This window comes from Penicillium rubens (genome assembly GCF_028828025.1).
Source record: "Penicillium rubens strain IBT 27055 chromosome Unknown utg000002l_segment0_segment0, whole genome shotgun sequence".
In the NCBI taxonomy this organism is placed as follows: domain Eukaryota; kingdom Fungi; phylum Ascomycota; class Eurotiomycetes; order Eurotiales; family Aspergillaceae; genus Penicillium; species Penicillium rubens.
Window position 1 is genome coordinate 8,695,143 of NW_026890600.1, and position 18,316 is coordinate 8,713,458.

The 18,316-nt window shown below is 50.3% G+C and overlaps 10 protein-coding genes across 10 annotated transcripts; 5 read left to right on the plus strand and 5 right to left on the minus strand.

Annotated features, from left to right (window-relative positions):
* Window positions 1–138: 138 nt before the first annotated feature.
* N7525_005726 (uncharacterized protein) lies at window positions 139–372 on the plus strand (the record flags this gene model as incomplete). The annotated part of the gene is made up of 2 exons (XM_061213494.1): window positions 139–270; window positions 301–372. 2 exons carry the CDS (start codon window positions 139–141, stop codon window positions 370–372), a joined length of 204 nt encoding a protein of 67 aa, XP_061070515.1.
* Window positions 373–1,087: 715 nt separating this feature from the next.
* Window positions 1,088–2,026, minus strand: N7525_005727 (putative formin binding protein; the record flags this gene model as incomplete). Its single annotated transcript, XM_002564486.1, has 2 exons — window positions 1,088–1,954; window positions 2,003–2,026. The coding sequence occupies 2 exons, from the start codon at window positions 2,024–2,026 to the stop codon at window positions 1,088–1,090; spliced, it is 891 nt and encodes a 296-aa protein (XP_002564532.1).
* Window positions 2,027–2,479: 453 nt separating this feature from the next.
* Window positions 2,480–3,735, minus strand: N7525_005728 (D-mandelate dehydrogenase-like dehydrogenase; the record flags this gene model as incomplete). Its single annotated transcript, XM_002564485.1, has 5 exons — window positions 2,480–2,578; window positions 2,630–2,869; window positions 2,930–3,339; window positions 3,401–3,615; window positions 3,683–3,735. 5 exons carry the CDS (start codon window positions 3,733–3,735, stop codon window positions 2,480–2,482), a joined length of 1,017 nt encoding a protein of 338 aa, XP_002564531.1.
* A 423-nt stretch (window positions 3,736–4,158) lies between these two features.
* On the minus strand, window positions 4,159–4,629 carry N7525_005729 (uncharacterized protein; the record flags this gene model as incomplete). Its single annotated transcript, XM_002564484.2, has 1 exon — window positions 4,159–4,629. The coding sequence occupies one exon, from the start codon at window positions 4,627–4,629 to the stop codon at window positions 4,159–4,161; it is 471 nt and encodes a 156-aa protein (XP_002564530.2).
* A 211-nt stretch (window positions 4,630–4,840) lies between these two features.
* Window positions 4,841–6,999, minus strand: N7525_005730 (putative cell cycle control protein (Cwf19); the record flags this gene model as incomplete). The annotated part of the gene is made up of 2 exons (XM_002564483.1): window positions 4,841–5,659; window positions 5,716–6,999. 2 exons carry the CDS (start codon window positions 6,997–6,999, stop codon window positions 4,841–4,843), a joined length of 2,103 nt encoding a protein of 700 aa, XP_002564529.1.
* A 240-nt stretch (window positions 7,000–7,239) lies between these two features.
* N7525_005731 (GPN-loop GTPase family protein) lies at window positions 7,240–9,859 on the plus strand (the record flags this gene model as incomplete). The annotated part of the gene is made up of 7 exons (XM_002564481.2): window positions 7,240–7,279; window positions 7,354–8,515; window positions 8,758–8,834; window positions 8,875–8,921; window positions 8,994–9,111; window positions 9,180–9,582; window positions 9,832–9,859. The coding sequence occupies 7 exons, from the start codon at window positions 7,240–7,242 to the stop codon at window positions 9,857–9,859; spliced, it is 1,875 nt and encodes a 624-aa protein (XP_002564527.2).
* Window positions 9,860–9,867: 8 nt separating this feature from the next.
* On the plus strand, window positions 9,868–12,347 carry N7525_005732 (glutathione S-transferase family protein; the record flags this gene model as incomplete). The annotated part of the gene is made up of 7 exons (XM_002564480.1): window positions 9,868–10,526; window positions 10,598–11,153; window positions 11,325–11,446; window positions 11,519–11,696; window positions 11,752–11,832; window positions 11,887–12,232; window positions 12,286–12,347. 7 exons carry the CDS (start codon window positions 9,868–9,870, stop codon window positions 12,345–12,347), a joined length of 2,004 nt encoding a protein of 667 aa, XP_002564526.1.
* Window positions 12,348–12,412: 65 nt separating this feature from the next.
* N7525_005733 (uncharacterized protein) lies at window positions 12,413–13,420 on the minus strand (the record flags this gene model as incomplete). The annotated part of the gene is made up of 3 exons (XM_002564479.2): window positions 12,413–13,061; window positions 13,133–13,245; window positions 13,358–13,420. 3 exons carry the CDS (start codon window positions 13,418–13,420, stop codon window positions 12,413–12,415), a joined length of 825 nt encoding a protein of 274 aa, XP_002564525.1.
* A 273-nt stretch (window positions 13,421–13,693) lies between these two features.
* On the plus strand, window positions 13,694–14,335 carry N7525_005734 (uncharacterized protein; the record flags this gene model as incomplete). Its single annotated transcript, XM_061213495.1, has 3 exons — window positions 13,694–13,703; window positions 13,860–14,192; window positions 14,283–14,335. The coding sequence occupies 3 exons, from the start codon at window positions 13,694–13,696 to the stop codon at window positions 14,333–14,335; spliced, it is 396 nt and encodes a 131-aa protein (XP_061070516.1).
* A 1,031-nt stretch (window positions 14,336–15,366) lies between these two features.
* N7525_005735 (uncharacterized protein) lies at window positions 15,367–17,628 on the plus strand (the record flags this gene model as incomplete). Its single annotated transcript, XM_061213496.1, has 3 exons — window positions 15,367–15,413; window positions 15,579–15,919; window positions 16,016–17,628. Exons 1-3 carry the CDS (start codon window positions 15,382–15,384, stop codon window positions 17,626–17,628), a joined length of 1,986 nt encoding a protein of 661 aa, XP_061070517.1. The 5' UTR covers window positions 15,367–15,381.
* Between the last annotated feature and the right edge of the window lie 688 nt (window positions 17,629–18,316).

Sequence of the window (18,316 nt, forward strand, 5' to 3'; positions counted from 1 at the left end):
CGTGGCATGTCCAGATATCCTGGTCAATTGAGGTTTTGTAGGTCGCATTCGCAGTGGCCGACCAGCCTCGAATGCAACCTTCTGTTCACAATGCCACGGGGTCACGTAATAGCATCACAAGGTAGAATCCAGCACACAATGACCTCGTTTGGCAATGGGAATACTGAACACGGTATCGCACAGGGTGAGGCTCCGGCGCGAGATGCGCATGTCGAGGGATTGGCAGGGCTGCGGGGATCACGACATGCTCGAAATTCGAAGGCTTACCAGGTAAATAGATTTGTATATTTAGATCGACAGAAACACAAATCGCAAGGAGACTATGCAAATGCGAGGGACGTCGGTCAGGCAAAGGGCGAAAGAGAGGCTTAAGGAGCTTTCCTTTCCGGCGTTGAAACTCTCCGCTTTGATTGTGAAGGGAAAAAAAATTATAGTGGCAAACACCGCTTTCTACCCCAACATGGCTATATTCCGAGGTTTTATACTTGGCTTTATTTACATCTACACTTGGTTTATTAGTTTTGTGAATATTTTGCCGATATTATGTCTTATCTTAAATTCAATTAATAGGCTTGAATTAATAGTGTTGCACTCAGCCGTTCTAGTCAAAATTAAGGGACGAAATCCGTGAAAGCTATAGATTGTCCTGGGAAAAGGCATGGCATGATTCAACGATACATAACCAAAGGTTCATGCTTCAAATTTGCATGTGTACCAATGAATTGGGGGTTTTCATTTGAAGACAGGCTGTCAACGCAGTAAGCTTAGGCTTGCAAATGGTCCTCTGGATGAATGGGACCGATGTGTACATCCTGTGGAGCGGGAATTCTGCCACAAGTCTTTTGTCGAAGAATTTGGTCCATCTCTGGCATCGTTTGGCACAGAGAAGGCCGTAAAATTGTGTGCCTTTTGCTTGAAGCAACACAGTTACAGACTTGCAGACTTGCAGGGCCATGGGCCACGGCCAACGGATTGGAGTCGGATGTATAAGGCCCCACGGGCAGTTGAGATGATCAAGCACATGGGCATCTCAATTTGAGCCATGACAAGGAAGTTTTGTGGATACACACATCCTCTCAAGGTGTGATTATTTCCTCATTGCCTTCGGCTTGCGTTTCTTGAAGACGACACCGGGCGCAGCATCTTCCCTCTGTGGCTTCTCTTGAATGACAGGCTCTACTAAGGATTGAGCGGGCTCTTCAGTCTTGACCGTAACTGGCCCATTCGTCTCTTGGGCCTCTGGCTTGGTGGGATCATCTTCTGTCTTTATGGTTGGGGCGGTGGGTTCGGTGGGTTCGGTGGGTTCGGTGGCTGTCTCCTGCTCATCAAGTTCGACTTTCGGGGTGAAGGTTTTTGTCCTCTTGATATCTTTGGTGGATGCAAGCAGGTCATCCAGGCCTTCTTCTTCTTGTGCACCGGGGTACTGCCTCATCCTCGAGCCCCAACCTTTGTTGACAATAGGTTCAGGCGCATGCTCATCCCCCTCCTCTTCGCCTTCAAGTTTGCGCTTGCGTATTCCAACTGACTTTGTGGGGCCGTCTAATCCCTGCTTGACCTCGATGACTGTCTCTGATGTCGTCTGCCAATCCCCCGCTATGGCCATATCGGCGCGGAACTCCTGGGGGACGGCGACTCCCATTGCCGCCAGCTGTGCTATCTGTTTCTTTCGGTCCTCTAGGGAAGCAGGCCGCTCTGCGGATTTGGGGGCTGGGGGTGGTGCCTTTCCTTTCGCACTGTCTTTGTCAGTGGAGGACCCGCCACCGACGGCCTTTCGCAGTCGTTCGACTTCGGCTTTTGCGAGCTGTGAGTCTCTTTGTTTTTGTTCATTGTCATTGTGGATTTGTCTCAGGAAGCGCTTGAGGCTGCCTTGATGTTTTGGGCTAGCTTCGTGTTGGGTCTTTTCGAAGGGCGTGTCACGGATGAAGACCTTGCACTGCTTGCACCAGTAGCGCGGCTGTGAAATGGTTAGCGGGGTTGTAGACGGGTAAATATACACACTTACTGCTGATTTCCAGAATTCAGCCATGATGGAGTGCTGGGCAATAAGATAGGGTTGATTCAGACTATGATCGTATTGCCTGGCAGAAAACTACCTACGTAGTTGGCCCCACTTTGTTGGCCAATAGGGACTTCCCTTTACCTACAATGTACAAGGTAACTACACAGCTCTCTAACTATATCTTCCTATTTGAATCTTCCTGATACTACTATGTCAGTGATCGGATGAAGAAAAATACTAAATTCTACTGTAAGTGAGACATATTCATAAACTCCGGATGCGGTGTCTGTTGAAAAGCACTGACATATTTATTTATACAGAGTACCTAGCCAGGAACTCTAACTATTCATTTCTTTAGTATACCTCTCTCACTGCTCAAGTCAAGTCAGAGCTTAGTCTTGGATGATCTCGAAGATCAAGGGTCATTTCCCTATATAATGTACTATGCTATGACCTCGGAGTTAACCTGCCCAATACAGTTCAAAGGTCCGCCTGTTCCGGAACTGGGCTCTTCAGCTTTCCAACTTCAAGAGCCATACGGATGTTCCCAATTGTCCATTCTTCCATTGCGAGCATTGTCTTTTGGCAAGTCAGTTTTATAATATCTTTATGGGAAGATATATAACTTACCTCACTGGTCCAAGTGCCCATATGGGGAACCAGCATTACATTCTGGTTACTGAGCAGCCCAGGATGAATCCGAGGCTCTTCCTCAAAAACGTCGAGCCCAGCTGAGAACACTTTACCACTATCCAGAGCATCAACCAGGGCAGCCTCGTCCATCACAGCACCGCGGGCAGTGTTGACAACTACCACGCCGTCCTTCATCTTATTGAACTCGGCTTTGCCGATGATATGGCGTGTGTTTTTCTTCAAGCAAATTAGTATCAGAACATAGTTCGTTTTCCTTTGAAAATGGGAATCACTTACATTCAATGGCAGGTTCAAGCTAACCACGTCACTGGTGGACAAGAGCTCATCAAAAGAAACATATTGAGCACCCGCAGACATCTCATCACTGAGCTTGCGGCGATTATGATAGATGACCTTCATCCCAAAGGCTTCTGCCTTCTTCTTCAAATTACGTCCAATACCACCCATTCCGAGAATTCCAAGAACCTTTCCTTGGGGATCATGGCCGAGAGGAGGTGCTGGCTGGCCACGCCATTTACCCTCACGCAGGGCGTTCATACCGGTGTTGAAGTTGCGCAATGCGCCAAGGATGAGGAACATGTTCACGTCAGCAGTGGCATCGTCCACTGCAGTGGGGACATTGGAGACCCGGACCGCGGGGTTGCGTGCACTGCAGGCATGAACATCCACTTGGTCATATCCGGCTCCTACAGAGGCTCCATCTCAGCATATAAACGTTTGAGTACTCGCATCTCAAGCTCCACGTACCACAGTGCGCGATATATCGGAGTGAGCTTGGTAGCACATTCAATAGCTCCTCGTCTACAAGCCCTGTTTGGACCACAGAGCCAATTGTTCGGTATATCGCAACAACTCCATCTAGCTTTCCATCCTTGCACTCTTGGATGAACTCAGCTCTGTTGGTTGCCGCTGATTCAACTAGCTCTGCCATTTCGCCCAATGCACTCCAGGCTGTCTGCGCACTGGTTTGAAGAATGTTAATATCATGGAACGGACATCAATGGTGCAAAGGAATGGGGGTGAACATACTGATTGATATTACCGACTTGTAGAACCTTAGGCTTGGGGCCGGTAGAACTCATTGTGATGTTATTGATAGTAGATGATTCTGTGTTAAGCGAGACAGTTAGTGATTTGAGCAGTGAGTCAATTCCAAGAAATTCTCCCTCCAATTCTTCGGGTCAAAGTATTCCGACGCCTTCTCTTGACATGTCTGAACTTACCGATAAGCAAGCTTAGGGCCGATGTCCGATCGAGGCGCCAATTGAGCTACTTGTTCAAGAGAGTACGAAGACACTAGATCCCAAGGTATAGAAAATAGACAAATTTAAGTTAATAAGAGCCATAATTTCATTTCTTATACTAAGCATCGACCGACAAGGAGAAAAAGTGCCCCGCGCTTATCGGGCAGTTCCCCGTCTTCTACATACCATCATGGCCCATCCCCGCTGTCATAATTCAAATCCCCCGCTGGCTTCTCAAACTTCAACCACTTCTCCGGCAGCTCATATGTCTGTCCTGCTATCCGATACCTCCAAGAGCCACTGACCAAATTCTCGATACTCCCCCTTCGTCGCGCCAGATTCCGGGCCCAAATCGAAAAACCTTCCATCTTCGGTTCGGAATCCGGATGGCACCATATCAGCAGTAAGCAGATCATTCAGAATAGAAACGCCGCGACGAATCATGGCGTTCATATCATCAGAGTAACGCTTCATATAGTCGCCAACAGACTTGCCCTCTCGTCGTATGATATGATTATGTAGTTCGCTTTGGAGGATGACGGAAGCAGGATTGGCGCCCTCGGCGATGAGGCGGTCGCGCTCCTGGCGTGACAAAGCCGCGCAGTCTACGGGAATCTCGTAGACCATGGGCTCATCGTCCGAGTCGTGAGGAACCCCGTCGTCTCTAAGGTCTTGAGCTGCTTCGGAGTGTATCGCAGCCGAGCGTTGGTCGAGGATATTTTGTTCGTACATCGTAGGGACTGCGGTAGTTTTCTCCCGTTTCTAAGATGTTGGCTATGAGTAGTGCTTTTATCCTAGTCCAGTGTGATATTGTGTGGAATGAAAAAGTACGAGACCTCGGCGACTTCGCGTTTGCAATTTTCAAAACGAAACTCGCTACCGTTCAAGTAAATGTCTGGCCATGTGTACAATACAGTGCGCCGAGGGACCAATTCCAGGCTCACTATCCTTCAACGAGAATACGGGTCCAGTCAAACTTCTTCCAGCGCTTTCTGAATCCTTCAACCCTGCGGTCACCGCGGTTCCAGCGTCCCTGTCGTTTGATGACGTCCGGCGCAATATCCAGCATTCCGCCGATGATCTCTCGGGCAAAGAGATCCCCACGAGGCCAGCGGTGGCTGTCTTCCACAATATGGCCCAAGCCACCGTCTAGTTCAAACCAAACGTGGAAGTAGGGCATCTCCTTCACGAGGGTTCGGCGGAAGGCAGACCTGCCTAACCCTTGCTTTGATTTGGCAAGGGTATCGATAAGCTTGCGGTGCTGCGACCATTCCGACTCTGCACTGAGAATTGCTTCTTTGAAGAATGCTGGAGAGGTCTCTCCTAGACTGTAAGGTAAAGGCACCACTTCCATGGATGCATGTCGCTTGCGCTCTGGCTGGGCTGCATTCTCGTAGAATATCACATCTCGACCTTGATCGTGGTACATACGCGTGAGACTCTTCATGAAGTTGCGGATTTCTTCCCACTCATCGTCATCACATTCCATCAAATTAGTGCGATGTTGGGTTGGCACAATGGTAGCACCTCCTTCGCTGACCTCGGGTTCGGTAGGAAGTGTGAGGAAGACCCTAGTCGCGAGGGATACCACTGGGGCAAGTGGAGGCGTGCCCTTGTCTTCGTTGTGACAAAGGGGGCAGCTGTCCAATATCCGGTTCATCTTGTGGAAGTCATTGATCGTTGAGTTCTTGAGGTCAATCTCAGATCGATGGACTCTTTTGGCTAGCTTGGACGCATTGTCGTCCATATATTCCAAACGGTTCTAGATATTGGTTAGCAGGGGAAACATGGGTCATCGCATATAACTCTAGGACTGACCTCAAACTTGGCATCACGGCCAATTTGATCCGCCAACCGCCGGCCCTCTCCGCCAGGTTGGCCACGGGTTTTGCGCTCTTCTCGCACCATATCCTCAATGGTCATATCTTCATTTGCTTCCACCTGGCCTCTTTCCCGGCCTCTCTTAGTATCAATGGCTTTGACCTCATTCCTTGCGCCTGCTAGCATCGGGTTATGCATAACATCAAGGACCACGACATCGGATTCCTTGCGGTTTGACATTGCTGCTGCGGCTGTATTGTACTGTTCCTCAAGATTGGCGGCATCTGGTGCTTTTCTGAGCTTTGCCTTCATCATCTGGGCTTTCAGACGATTCAATGCCGTCATATCGAGGTGACGGCTGGTCTGCGGAGGAGGCGCGGTGTCTATTTTCTTGCCTTGGCCTTCAGCGTTGAGTTCTTGCTCTGGATCACGAAGATGTTCGCGCGGGTCTCTTCTGATATCACTTTGCAGTTTCCTTTCCTGGAACAGCTCCCCACTAGGTTTATCTTTGCCCACGTAGGCCTTGCCATATGTGTTGCGCCGGTCAAGCTCGGTTTCCTCCTCCCGAGCGTCATCAAAAGAGCGAAGGTCGCCAAAACGCTCGATAGCAATGTCGTCAATAGCCCTGCCGCTTTCTTCCGCCTCTCTGTATACGCCTTTGAGTTTCGTCATTCTCCATTGTGACCCCGAATCGCCAATGGTATAGTCCACCTCATGCTGGGCAGGCTCATCTTCTATTTCATCGACCGTTCTTCCATCCTTGAGATCACGTAGATGGTCGTTGAGCTCCTTGTCGTGGATCTTGAGTTCGTAGTCTGCCGAAAGCATTATTGGTTTCGGCTCCTCCTGTCGCGTCGCATCCGGTCGATGAACATAATCAACGTCGAGAGCTGAGGGTGCCTCCATCCAGGCGTCCCGTTTGATATTTTTGGGCTCCTCTTGTACTACCACTAGAGGAACACCTTCACCCTCGTCTTTGGAGTTCCGGTGATGGCGTTTATGGCCACGCTCGTCTCCTTGGTCGTCGGAACGACGTGAACGCTTGTGCCGGTGGCCATCATCGTCGCGATGCCGGGACTCACGTACTCGCTCGCTGTCCCGGTCGCGAGATCTGGAGGACTGTCGCCGGTGATGGTGGCTGGAACGATGGCGGTGCTGTCTCGAGCGCTCTTTGCTTCGGTCGCGATCACGATTTCGGTCTCGATGATGTCGCCCTTCGCTTTTTTCCTGTCGCTGCTCTCTCCCCTCTGCCAATGACTTCTCAAAATCTTCTAGAGTCATGGTGCTCCTGGTATGTGAAAAAGGGGGTGAAGCTGTAGCAAAAGGCAAAAGTTGGAATGACGTTTTTAAAATGCCGGGCGGTCCAACCGTAGATCTTTCCCCGCGACAAAAAAGATTTCGAGCAGAAAAAAGAAGCTTATCTTTCTTCACTTGTCTTCCACCCTCGAACAATACATTTCAACCACAGAGGTCTCTGTTTTCCGCTTAATCGAATCTTTCTTTTTACAAACTACCTTCACCATGCCATCTCCGGTGTCTGTGGTCTGCGTGGGCATGGCAGGTAAGAATGCTGATATGCTGATCGCCCCTCACTTATCTGCTGTGATCTAATCGTCAATATTATGAACTGAATAGGCTCAGGCAAAACTACCTTCATGCAAAGAATCAACTCCTATTTGCATGAAAAGAAGAATGTGCCGTATGTGGTCAATCTCGACCCCGCCGTGCACTCGGTGCCCTTCGAGAGCAACATCGATATCCGTGACTCCATTAATTACAAAGAAGTGATGAAGCAATACAACCTGGGCCCCAATGGAGGAATCTTAACTTCGTTAAATCTGTTCGCCACAAAGGTTGATCAAATTATTTCGCTCTTGGAAAAACGCACCTCTCCAAACCCCGAAAACCCTTCCGCAAAGCCAATCGAACACATCCTAGTCGACACCCCCGGCCAAATCGAAGTCTTTGTCTGGAGTGCATCAGGCAGTATCCTTCTCGAGACTATGGCGACATCATTCCCGACGGTCATCGCATATGTTATCGATACCCCTCGCGCAAGCTCTACCAGCACCTTTATGAGCAACATGCTCTACGCTTGCAGTATCTTGTACAAGACCAAGCTCCCCATGATCTTGGTTTTCAACAAGACTGATGTTAGGGATGCTGAGTTTGCCAAGGAATGGATGACTGACTTTGATGCATTCCAACAGGCTCTGCGGCAGGAGGAAGACTCAGGCGCCTTTGGAGCTGAAGGCGGTGCCGGTGGCTTTGGCGCTGGCAGTGGATACATGGGATCCCTTCTGAACAGCATGAGTCTTATGTTGGAAGAATTCTATCGACACCTCAGCGTCGTTGGTGTCAGCTCAATGACCGGTGATGGCGTTGAAGAGTTCTTCGAGGCCGTGGAGACGAAGCGACAGGAATTTGAACGTGATTACAAGCCCGAATTGGAGCGCAAGAAGAAAGAGCGGGAAGAGCAGACAGCATCCCAGCGGGAGCTTGAACTTGGAAAATTAATGAAAGACATGAGTGTGTCTGGGTCAAGCCGGCAGCCCCCGAGAAAACCTGCCGAAGAGCCTGAGACTGTCAGTGAAGCCGAGGATGAAGAAGATGAGATTATCAAGCGCGGGTTGGCAGATGGGGAAGACAGCGATTATGAGGACTACGTGGGCCCGAACGCTGGCGATGATGAGGGTCTCTCCCAGCGTTACCAGGCGGCCCTGTCAGGTTCCCAAAGTGCTCCAACCGACCAAGACAACAGCTTCACAAGGTATCTGCGCGCGAGCAATATGCAAAAGTGAAGAAATCTTCCACGAAACAGAAGTCAACATTTGATGGGTCTTAATTGTTTCCAATGGGCTCTTTCGGTCTTAAGGAGTTTGTGGTTTTAGAGGCGCATTTCATTCATTGCATTCACCCTAGTCGATATAACAGAATAATCAAATATTGTTTTGGTCTTATACACCCTTCCCTTCGTCTCGATGTAGTGGCACGAGGTTGGACCTTTGCAAACAAGTCAAACGGCACTCTAGCTGCCAGGTATATGACGTCACCTGTTTATAATGCCTCAGCCTTGAAAAAAAGATCCTTTGGAAGCTTCATCATCTCCAGATCTGGTTTTTTCTTTACCAAGAGCCACTTGAACCCAGCAAGAAGTTCTCAATACCATTTGGAACCCATACCAGCGAACTGCCATCATGGATGTGAGCCAATCCTACTGTCTCCAAAGCTATAGAAGATAGATTTCGAAACTGGAGCTAAAGCTAACTTCACAGGTGTTTCGCGCCTACACGTACTCGACGGCCGCATGGTTGTCGCTTCAAAGTTTACCTCTGATTACCGGGCCGAGCATGATGGTGACCATGCTGCTAGATGAGACTCGGCCTGTTTCCCGTATGTGGCCCACATCCTGAAAGTGCCGCGCGTACCCGTTTACAAGCCGTGCTAATCCTTCGCCAAAGCCATGGAGATATACTTCGCCCGATGTCTCGGCTTCAGCTTTCTCACTATCGCCGTTCTGACCGTGATGCTAACCGGCTCCATCCCTCTGACGGCCGACATCAAGGAGTCTGTGACAACAGAGGAGGACGATCCCAAGGCGCCATACGCTGTGCCAACTCTGATGGTGACCTCTATCTTCCATGCCGCATGTGCATTCTACGCGTACACCTGGTATGTCACCGGTGGACAAGGTCTCTTTGCTGTTGGTGTTGCTGGATACTCTAGTATTGCGGCCATTGGATTGTGGTGTATGCTCTTTGCTAGCAGCCACGGCAAAATCAGTCGCCGTAACGGTGCAGACAAGAGGACGACGGGGTTCCCTTTCAAGAATTCGGAAGCAGCGAAGAAACATGGCAAGGGTCTGTAAGCTGCAGAGGGTGGGGATCAATACTGCGTCTAGCGATTCAATGCGAATAAATGGTAATATGTAACTCAATATCCCAATCTTCGAAATAATATAAATGTGCTATACATTACCAATTGGAAAAAGAGAACTCATAGAAGCCCATAGGAGGCCAGGCATGATTTTTGTACCTGAGAACCTCATGATGATCCGAGCTTCCTTTAACCCCACAATGCCGCTTCAACCGTCCATCTTCTCCTCAAAAGCAGCACGCCTCTCCACAACTTCTTTATGTAATTTACAAGATGGACTCTGAGCTGCGACTGTCGTCGCCCCGCTTGGGATCTTCTATACAGATAAATGACCAGTCTAATCTACAGTTGGGCCAATTTGACCCGGAATCGCAAACCTTCGGGTCATTCCGTCCCCCGACCGAAGCTGAATCACAGCTCCAGAACGCGACGCATGCGTTTATTCGTCCTCCGCGACAAGGCGAGCCTGCGACCAACTTCATCACCACGTCTCAGTCCACACAGCACCAATCGCACCAAGGCCACCCTAGCAATGGACTTGCCTCGCACTTACAACCGCAAGGGCAACCCTCCAGTGGTATACATCAATCGCAGGGCTACAACGATGGCATCGCTCATGCAGCGAATATGAGCGGTGCATTACATGGCGCTGCTGCTGGACAAATGGCGCCTCCAGCATCGCTGTCCCAGAACGAGCTAGCGATGGGAAACAACGCGCATCAAGCTAATAACAGCTTAACAACACTGCAGTCCTCAAGTCAACCGTTTCAACCGGACTTTACCGGGTTAGATCCTGGCCCTACGGATCCGGTGGCCTTCACTGGGCCTGGAGAGCTGCAAGGCTTTAAATTGGTGCCGAACCCTCCACATCTGGACTACTGGAGAGAGAGGTTGTTCAATGTCGATGAAATGATCACCCTGAGCGAAGAGGAGTATGCAGACTCCATTGTTGGGATTATTTCTACCCTACTGGGAGGCTGACTTGCATCATCCTTTTCTACAGATTCCAAACATACTTCCCCCACGTTGACAATGTATACTCTCATCGCTCAACACAGCGGTACAAGCGTAAACCCTTCGTCTCCCATTACTGGGACTGTCGACTCAAAGGACGACCGCCTGGAACCCCCAAATCCGATGACCCAGAAAAGAAGAAGCGCAAGCGTACGGCTAGAGAACGGGATCTCTGCCATGTCAAAATCAAAGTCGTGGAATACTTCCCATCCTCTGAAATAGCAAATACAACCCATGCTGTCGAGCCCTTGCCATCTAACATCCTACCTGGCATGTATACTTTCTCTCTGAATGACGACCCTGCGATCCGAAATGCCCAAACATTCGGTATGCTCACGCCGAACCCTGGTCTACCACCAAATCATCCGGGATCGAATGGTGGGAGATATTTCACTATACAGCGGGTGAATGGTAATGGTGCCAACGGGAAGAATGACGGAGTAGGTGGTGGTCATCAACATACGCTTGAGGAGAGCGACCGTGTCAAAAAGAGTAGTGTGCAACGATATGTTCTGAAGGAAAAGAAAGACAAAAGGACGAGAACGGTATGTTGATCCTGTTTTGTTCATTTGTACCGACGTGTCCCCGCATGTATCCCGCCTACGTCACAAGTCTACATTGACTTCATGTTCTCACATGTCAAAGATCAATTCTTCTTTTTGTTCCCATTTCTTAACATTTTGAATTTTGCAGCTTTAACACCGAATTCACAATAGGACCGAATCATGTCTCGAGCAGGCCAAAAGTCATACCATACAAAAGCGACGGGCCTGGCTGCTGAAACTGCGATCAAACACTCCGCCGATGTTAATCTCAGGCTATATGGGAGCTGCTTCTGGTGAGGACCCCTCAGATTCGACTCGTTCTGACGAAAGCTTGTTGTGTATTGACTTGGCCTGCATGTTTATAGCCCCTTCGTTCAACGGGTATGGATTGCATTAGAACTGAAAGGTATCCCGTACCAGTACATCGAAGTGGATCCGTATGAGAAGCCCCAGTCGCTATTAGAGGTGAATCCAAGAGGACTTGTTCCTGCTTTGCGACACGATGACTGGGGATGCTATGAAAGCAGCGTGTTGTTGGAATATGTAAGAGAGCCAAATAGGCATTTTCCCATTTCCTTCGCTGACCAATCCCTCGCAGCTGGAGGACCTGGGTGTGGGAGCTACAATGCTTCCAGCAGACCCAAAGCTGCGCGCCCATTGTCGGTTGTGGGCGGATCATGTAAGTAGACAGACAAGAAGTCTGTTCTGGTAATCACCACTGATAGCTATCCAGGTCAATCGGCATATCGTGCCGAGTTTCTACCGTATACTGCAAGAGCAGGACCAACAGAAACAGATCGAGAAGACACAGGAGCTGCGAGACGCGATGGAGAAGCTGCTCGAAGCGGCGCATCCCAAGGGGCCCTTCTTCATGGGCCCGCAGATGTCCCTTGTGGACATTCAAGCTGCCCCGTGGATCATTCGGCTGCGGCGGGTGCTGAAACCATACCGAGGATGGCCAGATGCTGAGGAGGGAACCAGGCTGGCCTCTTGGGTGAATGCAATCGAGACCAACCAGCATGTGCAGGCGACAACCAGCACGGACGAGCTGTACCATGACAGCTATGAGCGATATGCCCGTGAGTATCGCATGTCTCCTCTCCAAGGGCACTGCTCACACTCCATGTCACAGAGAACCGCCCAAACACATCCCAGGTCGCAAACGCAATTAACGCAGGACGAGGCCTCCCTTAATGCAAAAGAAAAAAGGTAAGTGACGGCCAGTGTCCTGGGACGAAAATTTATTGGCCAAATGTACATTAGCCTGTTCGAGCACCTCGATTGAAATTGAAGCCACCCCTCCCACTTGCATCAGGGCCTCGAGGACTGCGCATCGGCTGCTGCGGAGCTTGATTGTCGGAGCCGTTTCGCTCAACCTGCGGACGGCCACCTCTTTGTAGGAAGGGTGCATTTGACTTGGCCGAAGTAGAGGGATCGTAGAGATGCCTGGAGGACTTGCTCGAGGCCGACGAGGAATCTCTCTTCTGGTGATCTCTTCCGCCGCCACGTCCTTTGCCTCTCGCTCTGCCCTCGCCTGTTTGAGTTTGACGAGGCGGGGTCGTACTGCCGGGCGATGATGTGCCCGAAGCTGTAGCAGATGGGCTTCCAAACAGACGTTCGCGCACTTCTTCGTACTTCCGCTGCTTCTCTTCACGATTCTTCAGCGCAATAGCATGGCGCTCCTCGGGTGTTGGCTGGGGCGGCTTGGGTTCCTCGTCCGAGTCATCATCGTCGTCCAGTCCGAGTTGGCCAAGTCCAGCCGTTGTGGCACCAATTGTTCTCGAGGATGATGGGTTTCTTGTCACAAGCTGAGGTTTCCGACTCAGCAGTGTAACTGCGGGCTTGAAGTCTTGCTTAAGGGGAACATCGGCGCGCGCTTCAACGAAGTGGAATGTTTCTGTGGATTCGCTGCAACCCAGTTCAGCCTCCTGAACAACCCAAAGAAATGCGGTAGGCGCTAGTTGACGATTGAAACTTACGCTTCAGCCCATAGCTGACGATTGAACTCTGCCTGTTCCGCCCTGCGTTGCGCCTTGGTCACCTTGGATGAGACTTTCTTCTCGGCCGGCGGGGTAGGCTTGGAGTCGAGTTTCTGTAAGCGATGACCATCAGCATGTCATTCATAATTCGCAAGCATTGAGTAGACTTGAATATCAGACTAGTGTCTGTCCCAAATGTCACGTAGACCCCTTGCTATTACATACATCGGCTTGGCTTTCCCATGAATCCTCCCAGGCATCGGGAACTGCACCGGAGTTTGCATTCATTGCACACAGAATGACGGTAGCAGGATTAAGAATAGAGAGGGATATCGAAAACAAATCTAATGAAAATATATGCTAATCACAAAGGCCAGCAATAATTTGTATGTTCATGCAGTATATAGACTGGGGAAGAAAGAAGAAGAAAATTCATGCGAGAGTGAGCCCCCGGGGCCACCGCCTGTCGACCGGTGATCTCTCCACTCCCCGCGCCTTGAGGTTTGCGAACTTTTGAAACTACAAATCGACCATCTAACCCATTTTTGCTAATTTCCAACAATGGCGATTGGTAAGTCTCCCCTACTCCCTCGAATCTATACGATGTAGCCGAGAGAGCAGTGGGCCCGCGATATCGATAGCGCTCCATACCCACATATGCGCCCGCCTCGTCTTCCTTGCTACAAACTACAAACTCGGGGCTACATCCATTAACAAGACCTACTAGACCCAAGAGACCCAGACGGCGACTCTACAATGACCTCTTCCGTCGAGTCCATCCGCCCCGACGACGGCACTAGAAGCGGCGCCCGCACTCCGACCGGCACCAGCCACGCTTCCTCAGCTGGCGCTGATGTATCGGAGCTTTCTCCCCCTGGGTCCCAGACAAAGCAAGAAGCTGGTGCTTATGTCGGTGACATTGCGACTGCGCTGGAACAGCGCGGGGGACAGTCTGCGGAGAAGACTTCCGACTCCAATATTGCGGCGTGGAAGAGCAAGCGCGCACAAGAGGATTATCAGCGTGCGATGGAGTATGTCGTTGATAAGGATTTCAAACTAGGTATGTGGCCTTTCTATGTCTACTTGGTTTAGCTTGTGTCGTGCTCCGTCCGTGGATGTCTGTACAGCGTGCTGACTAGGTTGTTTTCAGATGAATTTGGGGATCCTTTTGATGAACGTGACTTGGAGGAGAAGCTGCTATGAGTCTCTGCATATTTGGAGACTGTGCCACATGGGGCGGCATACGATATGAATAATGAGGTACGACTTGATTCTTTAGCTTGCGGTTCTTTAGGTACATTTGGTCTACGATGAGCCGGCAGTCTTTGCTCACCCGTGAGGGGAATGTGTAGGCGGGATTGCTTCTGTTCACTGTCATACAGCATAGACGAAAGCTACTTCAGGCGAATTCCATGATATCTGGGAGTATTATTTCCTGCCACTGTTGTGCATGGCTTTGCCGGAAAGGCATTCTGTGCCCGGGCTTTTGTCCGAGCTTTAGAGGAATAGATGTAGTAAACCCTCGGAGTCACTGTGTGATTCCAGCCTGCTTTCATTCCTGAGCTTTCCTGGGTTATCAATTCTTGCAGTGCTTAGCTAGTAGGATAGTAGTCTTCGTTAAGATATATAGTCGGCGTATATATCAAACCCTTCACCCTTCCAGCGAGCTATAGCAATGACTGCAATTGCATTAACAGACATCACACGATTCCCAATGAAATTCTATAAAAATAGCCGGCCACTTAGTCTGGTGGTCTTCCCCGATAGTCATTTATATGTCTTTTTGGTAGTATTTCTTGGGGTACTCTCCTCAGTTGGTCATTGTAGATATCTGGTTTATAGATATTTTCTGCCCCTTTCTCAATTTGTATAAACAGCGGAAAAGGGCCAAAAAAGGATTAATCTGTGAAAGCAATTTTTCTAAGGATACCCTTCGATAGGCATATCCTAATGAGGTTCTATACATTCGTGATCGGCATGTCCACGTTGGGCTCATGGCAGTTGGCAGGGCAACGGCAGGTCAACGGCATATCAAAGCAAAACCACCACCCGCTTCATGACTTTCGCATCTATCAGCGACAAATTCGACATTTTACTGAGGGGGTTGCATACATACTTTCGACTTGCATTTTTTTTTTTGGAGACGTCATATTAGATAGCTTGCCTTGATTCATCTAAATTACTCCAACATACTTCGTCGCCAATTCGAATTCCAACGGCTTTGACACATTCCACGCGTGTCAACAACAATGGAGAATCATCCTCCCTCGCCGCAGGCATGGTATGTCAACTCTTTCTTTCTGCCTTTTGATCCGATATTTGTTTTTCTCTTTGTGTCAAGAGAATCATTCGCGCCTCTCACTCAGGGGTTTGGTCTCTTTCCCCTTTATTTTGAGACACACCGCCATATAGACTTGTCGCTAACGCAAGCTGCCTCACGCGCCAGTAGCTCTGCCAACCCTCCCACTGAAAGTTCCTTCAGTTTTACGCCTATCAAAGCCCTGAGCGCTTTGCCGCGACTGTGGGATCGCAAACCTTCGACGCCTGTCCGGGCCGGAGACAAGACACGAAAGCTGTGGAAGCGCATTCGCTTTCCGTTTACCGGCATGAATACCGCGACAGCAGCCCAGGCCTCGGGAATTGGTGCCTCCAAAAACTCGGATTATCAGCGCGGCGTGAAGCGCCTGTGTGTTGACCCCGCTGATGCGGACCGCGAGACTGAGGCTGAGCAACGTGGTCGGTCTTTCCTTGAGACTAAATGGGAGATGCAGGCGTCTCGGAAACGACGTAAGTTGCTTTCTATATTATGCGGGCCGTGTACACATGGCGCATGGCATCCCACAGTCCTGCATTTAGAAGAACCTTTTATCTGATAATTTGCAGGCAAGATGCCCGAATTCAACTTCAACATCCACGAGGATGGTTCCAACGAGGTGTTTGGTTTCACTGCGAACCAGCCGGAAGGGACGCCCAAAGACGTTGTCGGCGACGTAGCTACCAATGCGTCCCCCCAGCCGCGCAGCGATTTGTGGAAGACTTCCAAGACGCCGGTCTACAACGATGCTATGGCCACCGACGAGGATCTTACAGCATCCGACTCGAAGACAGTGCATGATCTACAGTCTGGATCATCTATCCAAGATGCGCCGACTGTGGTCGACAATGCAGAAGAGGACAAGACCAATGTCGTGTCCACCACCGAGTCCGTGCAAGACCTGACACAAGAGCAGGAGATCAAGTTGGTGCGATCGGCACTACGAAGCTCATTGGATGGAGAGGACGCAGCGCTGCTCAACGAATTCCTGTCCAAGGCGAATGCGAAGCGCGCCGCCAAGGCTACGTATCCCGAAGATGCTAAATCAACGGAGATGTCTTCCAGCCCGGAGGAGTCGTCAGAGGTTGAATGCTCAACACCACCACGCCGCGTGTTAGAGGAACTGACAACCAATTCACCTTCACCTGTCAAGTTGCAATTCTCGCCTAGTAAATATGACGCCAAGCGTGGCGTCGATGGCGCCGATGATCCAGAGGATATCATCCCCAAAGATATCAAGGAAGAACAAGCTCCTTCAAGCCCTGCATATCGCCGAAGCACCCGTACCAAAGGCTCGAGCACCCCTAGTATGCGCAACACTATCTCGTTCCGCCGAGCCAAAGGAACAGAATTCGTTTTTCAACAGCGAACTGAGTCCCAGCAGGTGGCTATGGCCACAAAGCGCAATACACGGATCAACAAAGGCAAATCTGTAACTCCCATGGTCGCACTGGAAGCTCTTGCTCAACAGTCTAGCGAGGAAGGGCTTCAGTCGGACAATCTCCAGAACGAGGGCTCGAACCACAAGGATACTAACTCCCGTGGGCTGGCCAAACCCCGAAAGCAAGTGTCGTGGAATGAGGAGCGCATGGCCGAGTATGAAGAGTACAAAGAACCAATGGACGAGGAAGATGAAGAGGGTGACCGATGCACGAATGACGTGGGCGCAACGCCTCGCCCGCGACCAGCAAGCAAGTGCTTGGCGAAGAAAGCAGAGTCCGGTCATCGAAGCAGCCGTAGCCAAACGCAAAAGGCAGCCCACAATGCAGACAGTGGAGCCACCGAAAGCGGCCCAACCGCCCCGACTACTGCACCTGCTACCTTAACCCCGCGCTCTCGCCGGGTGAGGCGTTTGGGTGACTCGGGAATTCTGGGGTCTGGCACTCCAGTCAAGACTGGAAGTCGCAGCACAAGCAAGCCTCCCGCAGCCACGGCGTCCATAGCTGCTGTTGCCCCTTCCACACCTACCAAGGGCCGCCGCAAGCTTGCTCCCAAATCCCCCATTTCGTCCAAGCTTCCCGCACGAGCCTCTACGAGGGCTAATAAGACCACGGATCAACCTTTCGTCAGTGGTATCCCCACTCGCAGCTCACAGAGCACGGACGATGGACAGCGACAGAGTATGCTTCAGATGAGCGCAGGGTGCACGCCCACGGCTCGGCGTGTTCGGTCGAGATCTTGATTCTCACTGAATATGTTCTATTCTTGTTGGATTATATGATTCTTGTACCTTTCTGGCCAGTCTACGGCCCCTTCTATACCCCGTCCCCATTGTGACGCTCTTTATTTATCGGGGGAGTTGCTGTTTTTGAGATACCACTTGCTTCTGTTTTTCTTCATTCTATGTATGCATTTTTATTGAACACGAAACTTTTTCACTTCATCTTGATCAAGATAAGATTATCTGCACGGTTCACCTGCCTTATGCAGAATGACGTCTGTGCCGTTGCGCCACGCTGCCCCTCCAAACTTCGGGATTTGTGTGAGGGGCATTCGATTTTCCAATCTTGGAAGGTTGTCCTGTTCTCTTTTTTGGGGGCAATCCTCGTGTTGCATTCGCGTAGTCTTAGCTTATGCACCTAACCGCTTTGACAAGCTTGGGCTTTAGGATAGTGCAGCGGGCTGCGCATCTGTTCCGTTGATCCCTGCCAGTGGCTTGCATCGGTCCTTTTTGAATTGAGTTACCTCCACACAAAGTACAGGTTGCCTTCTAACATTTGAAGGTTGTTACCTGTACTCTGTACTAGTAGTTGATACATGCTGATCTCTCTTGATATTTGCAAAGTGACTGCATTGGGATTTGCAATGTCTTTGACTCAACGTATCTTATGGATGCAGTTGTATTTCACATGGCGTCCTACCTCGCATCG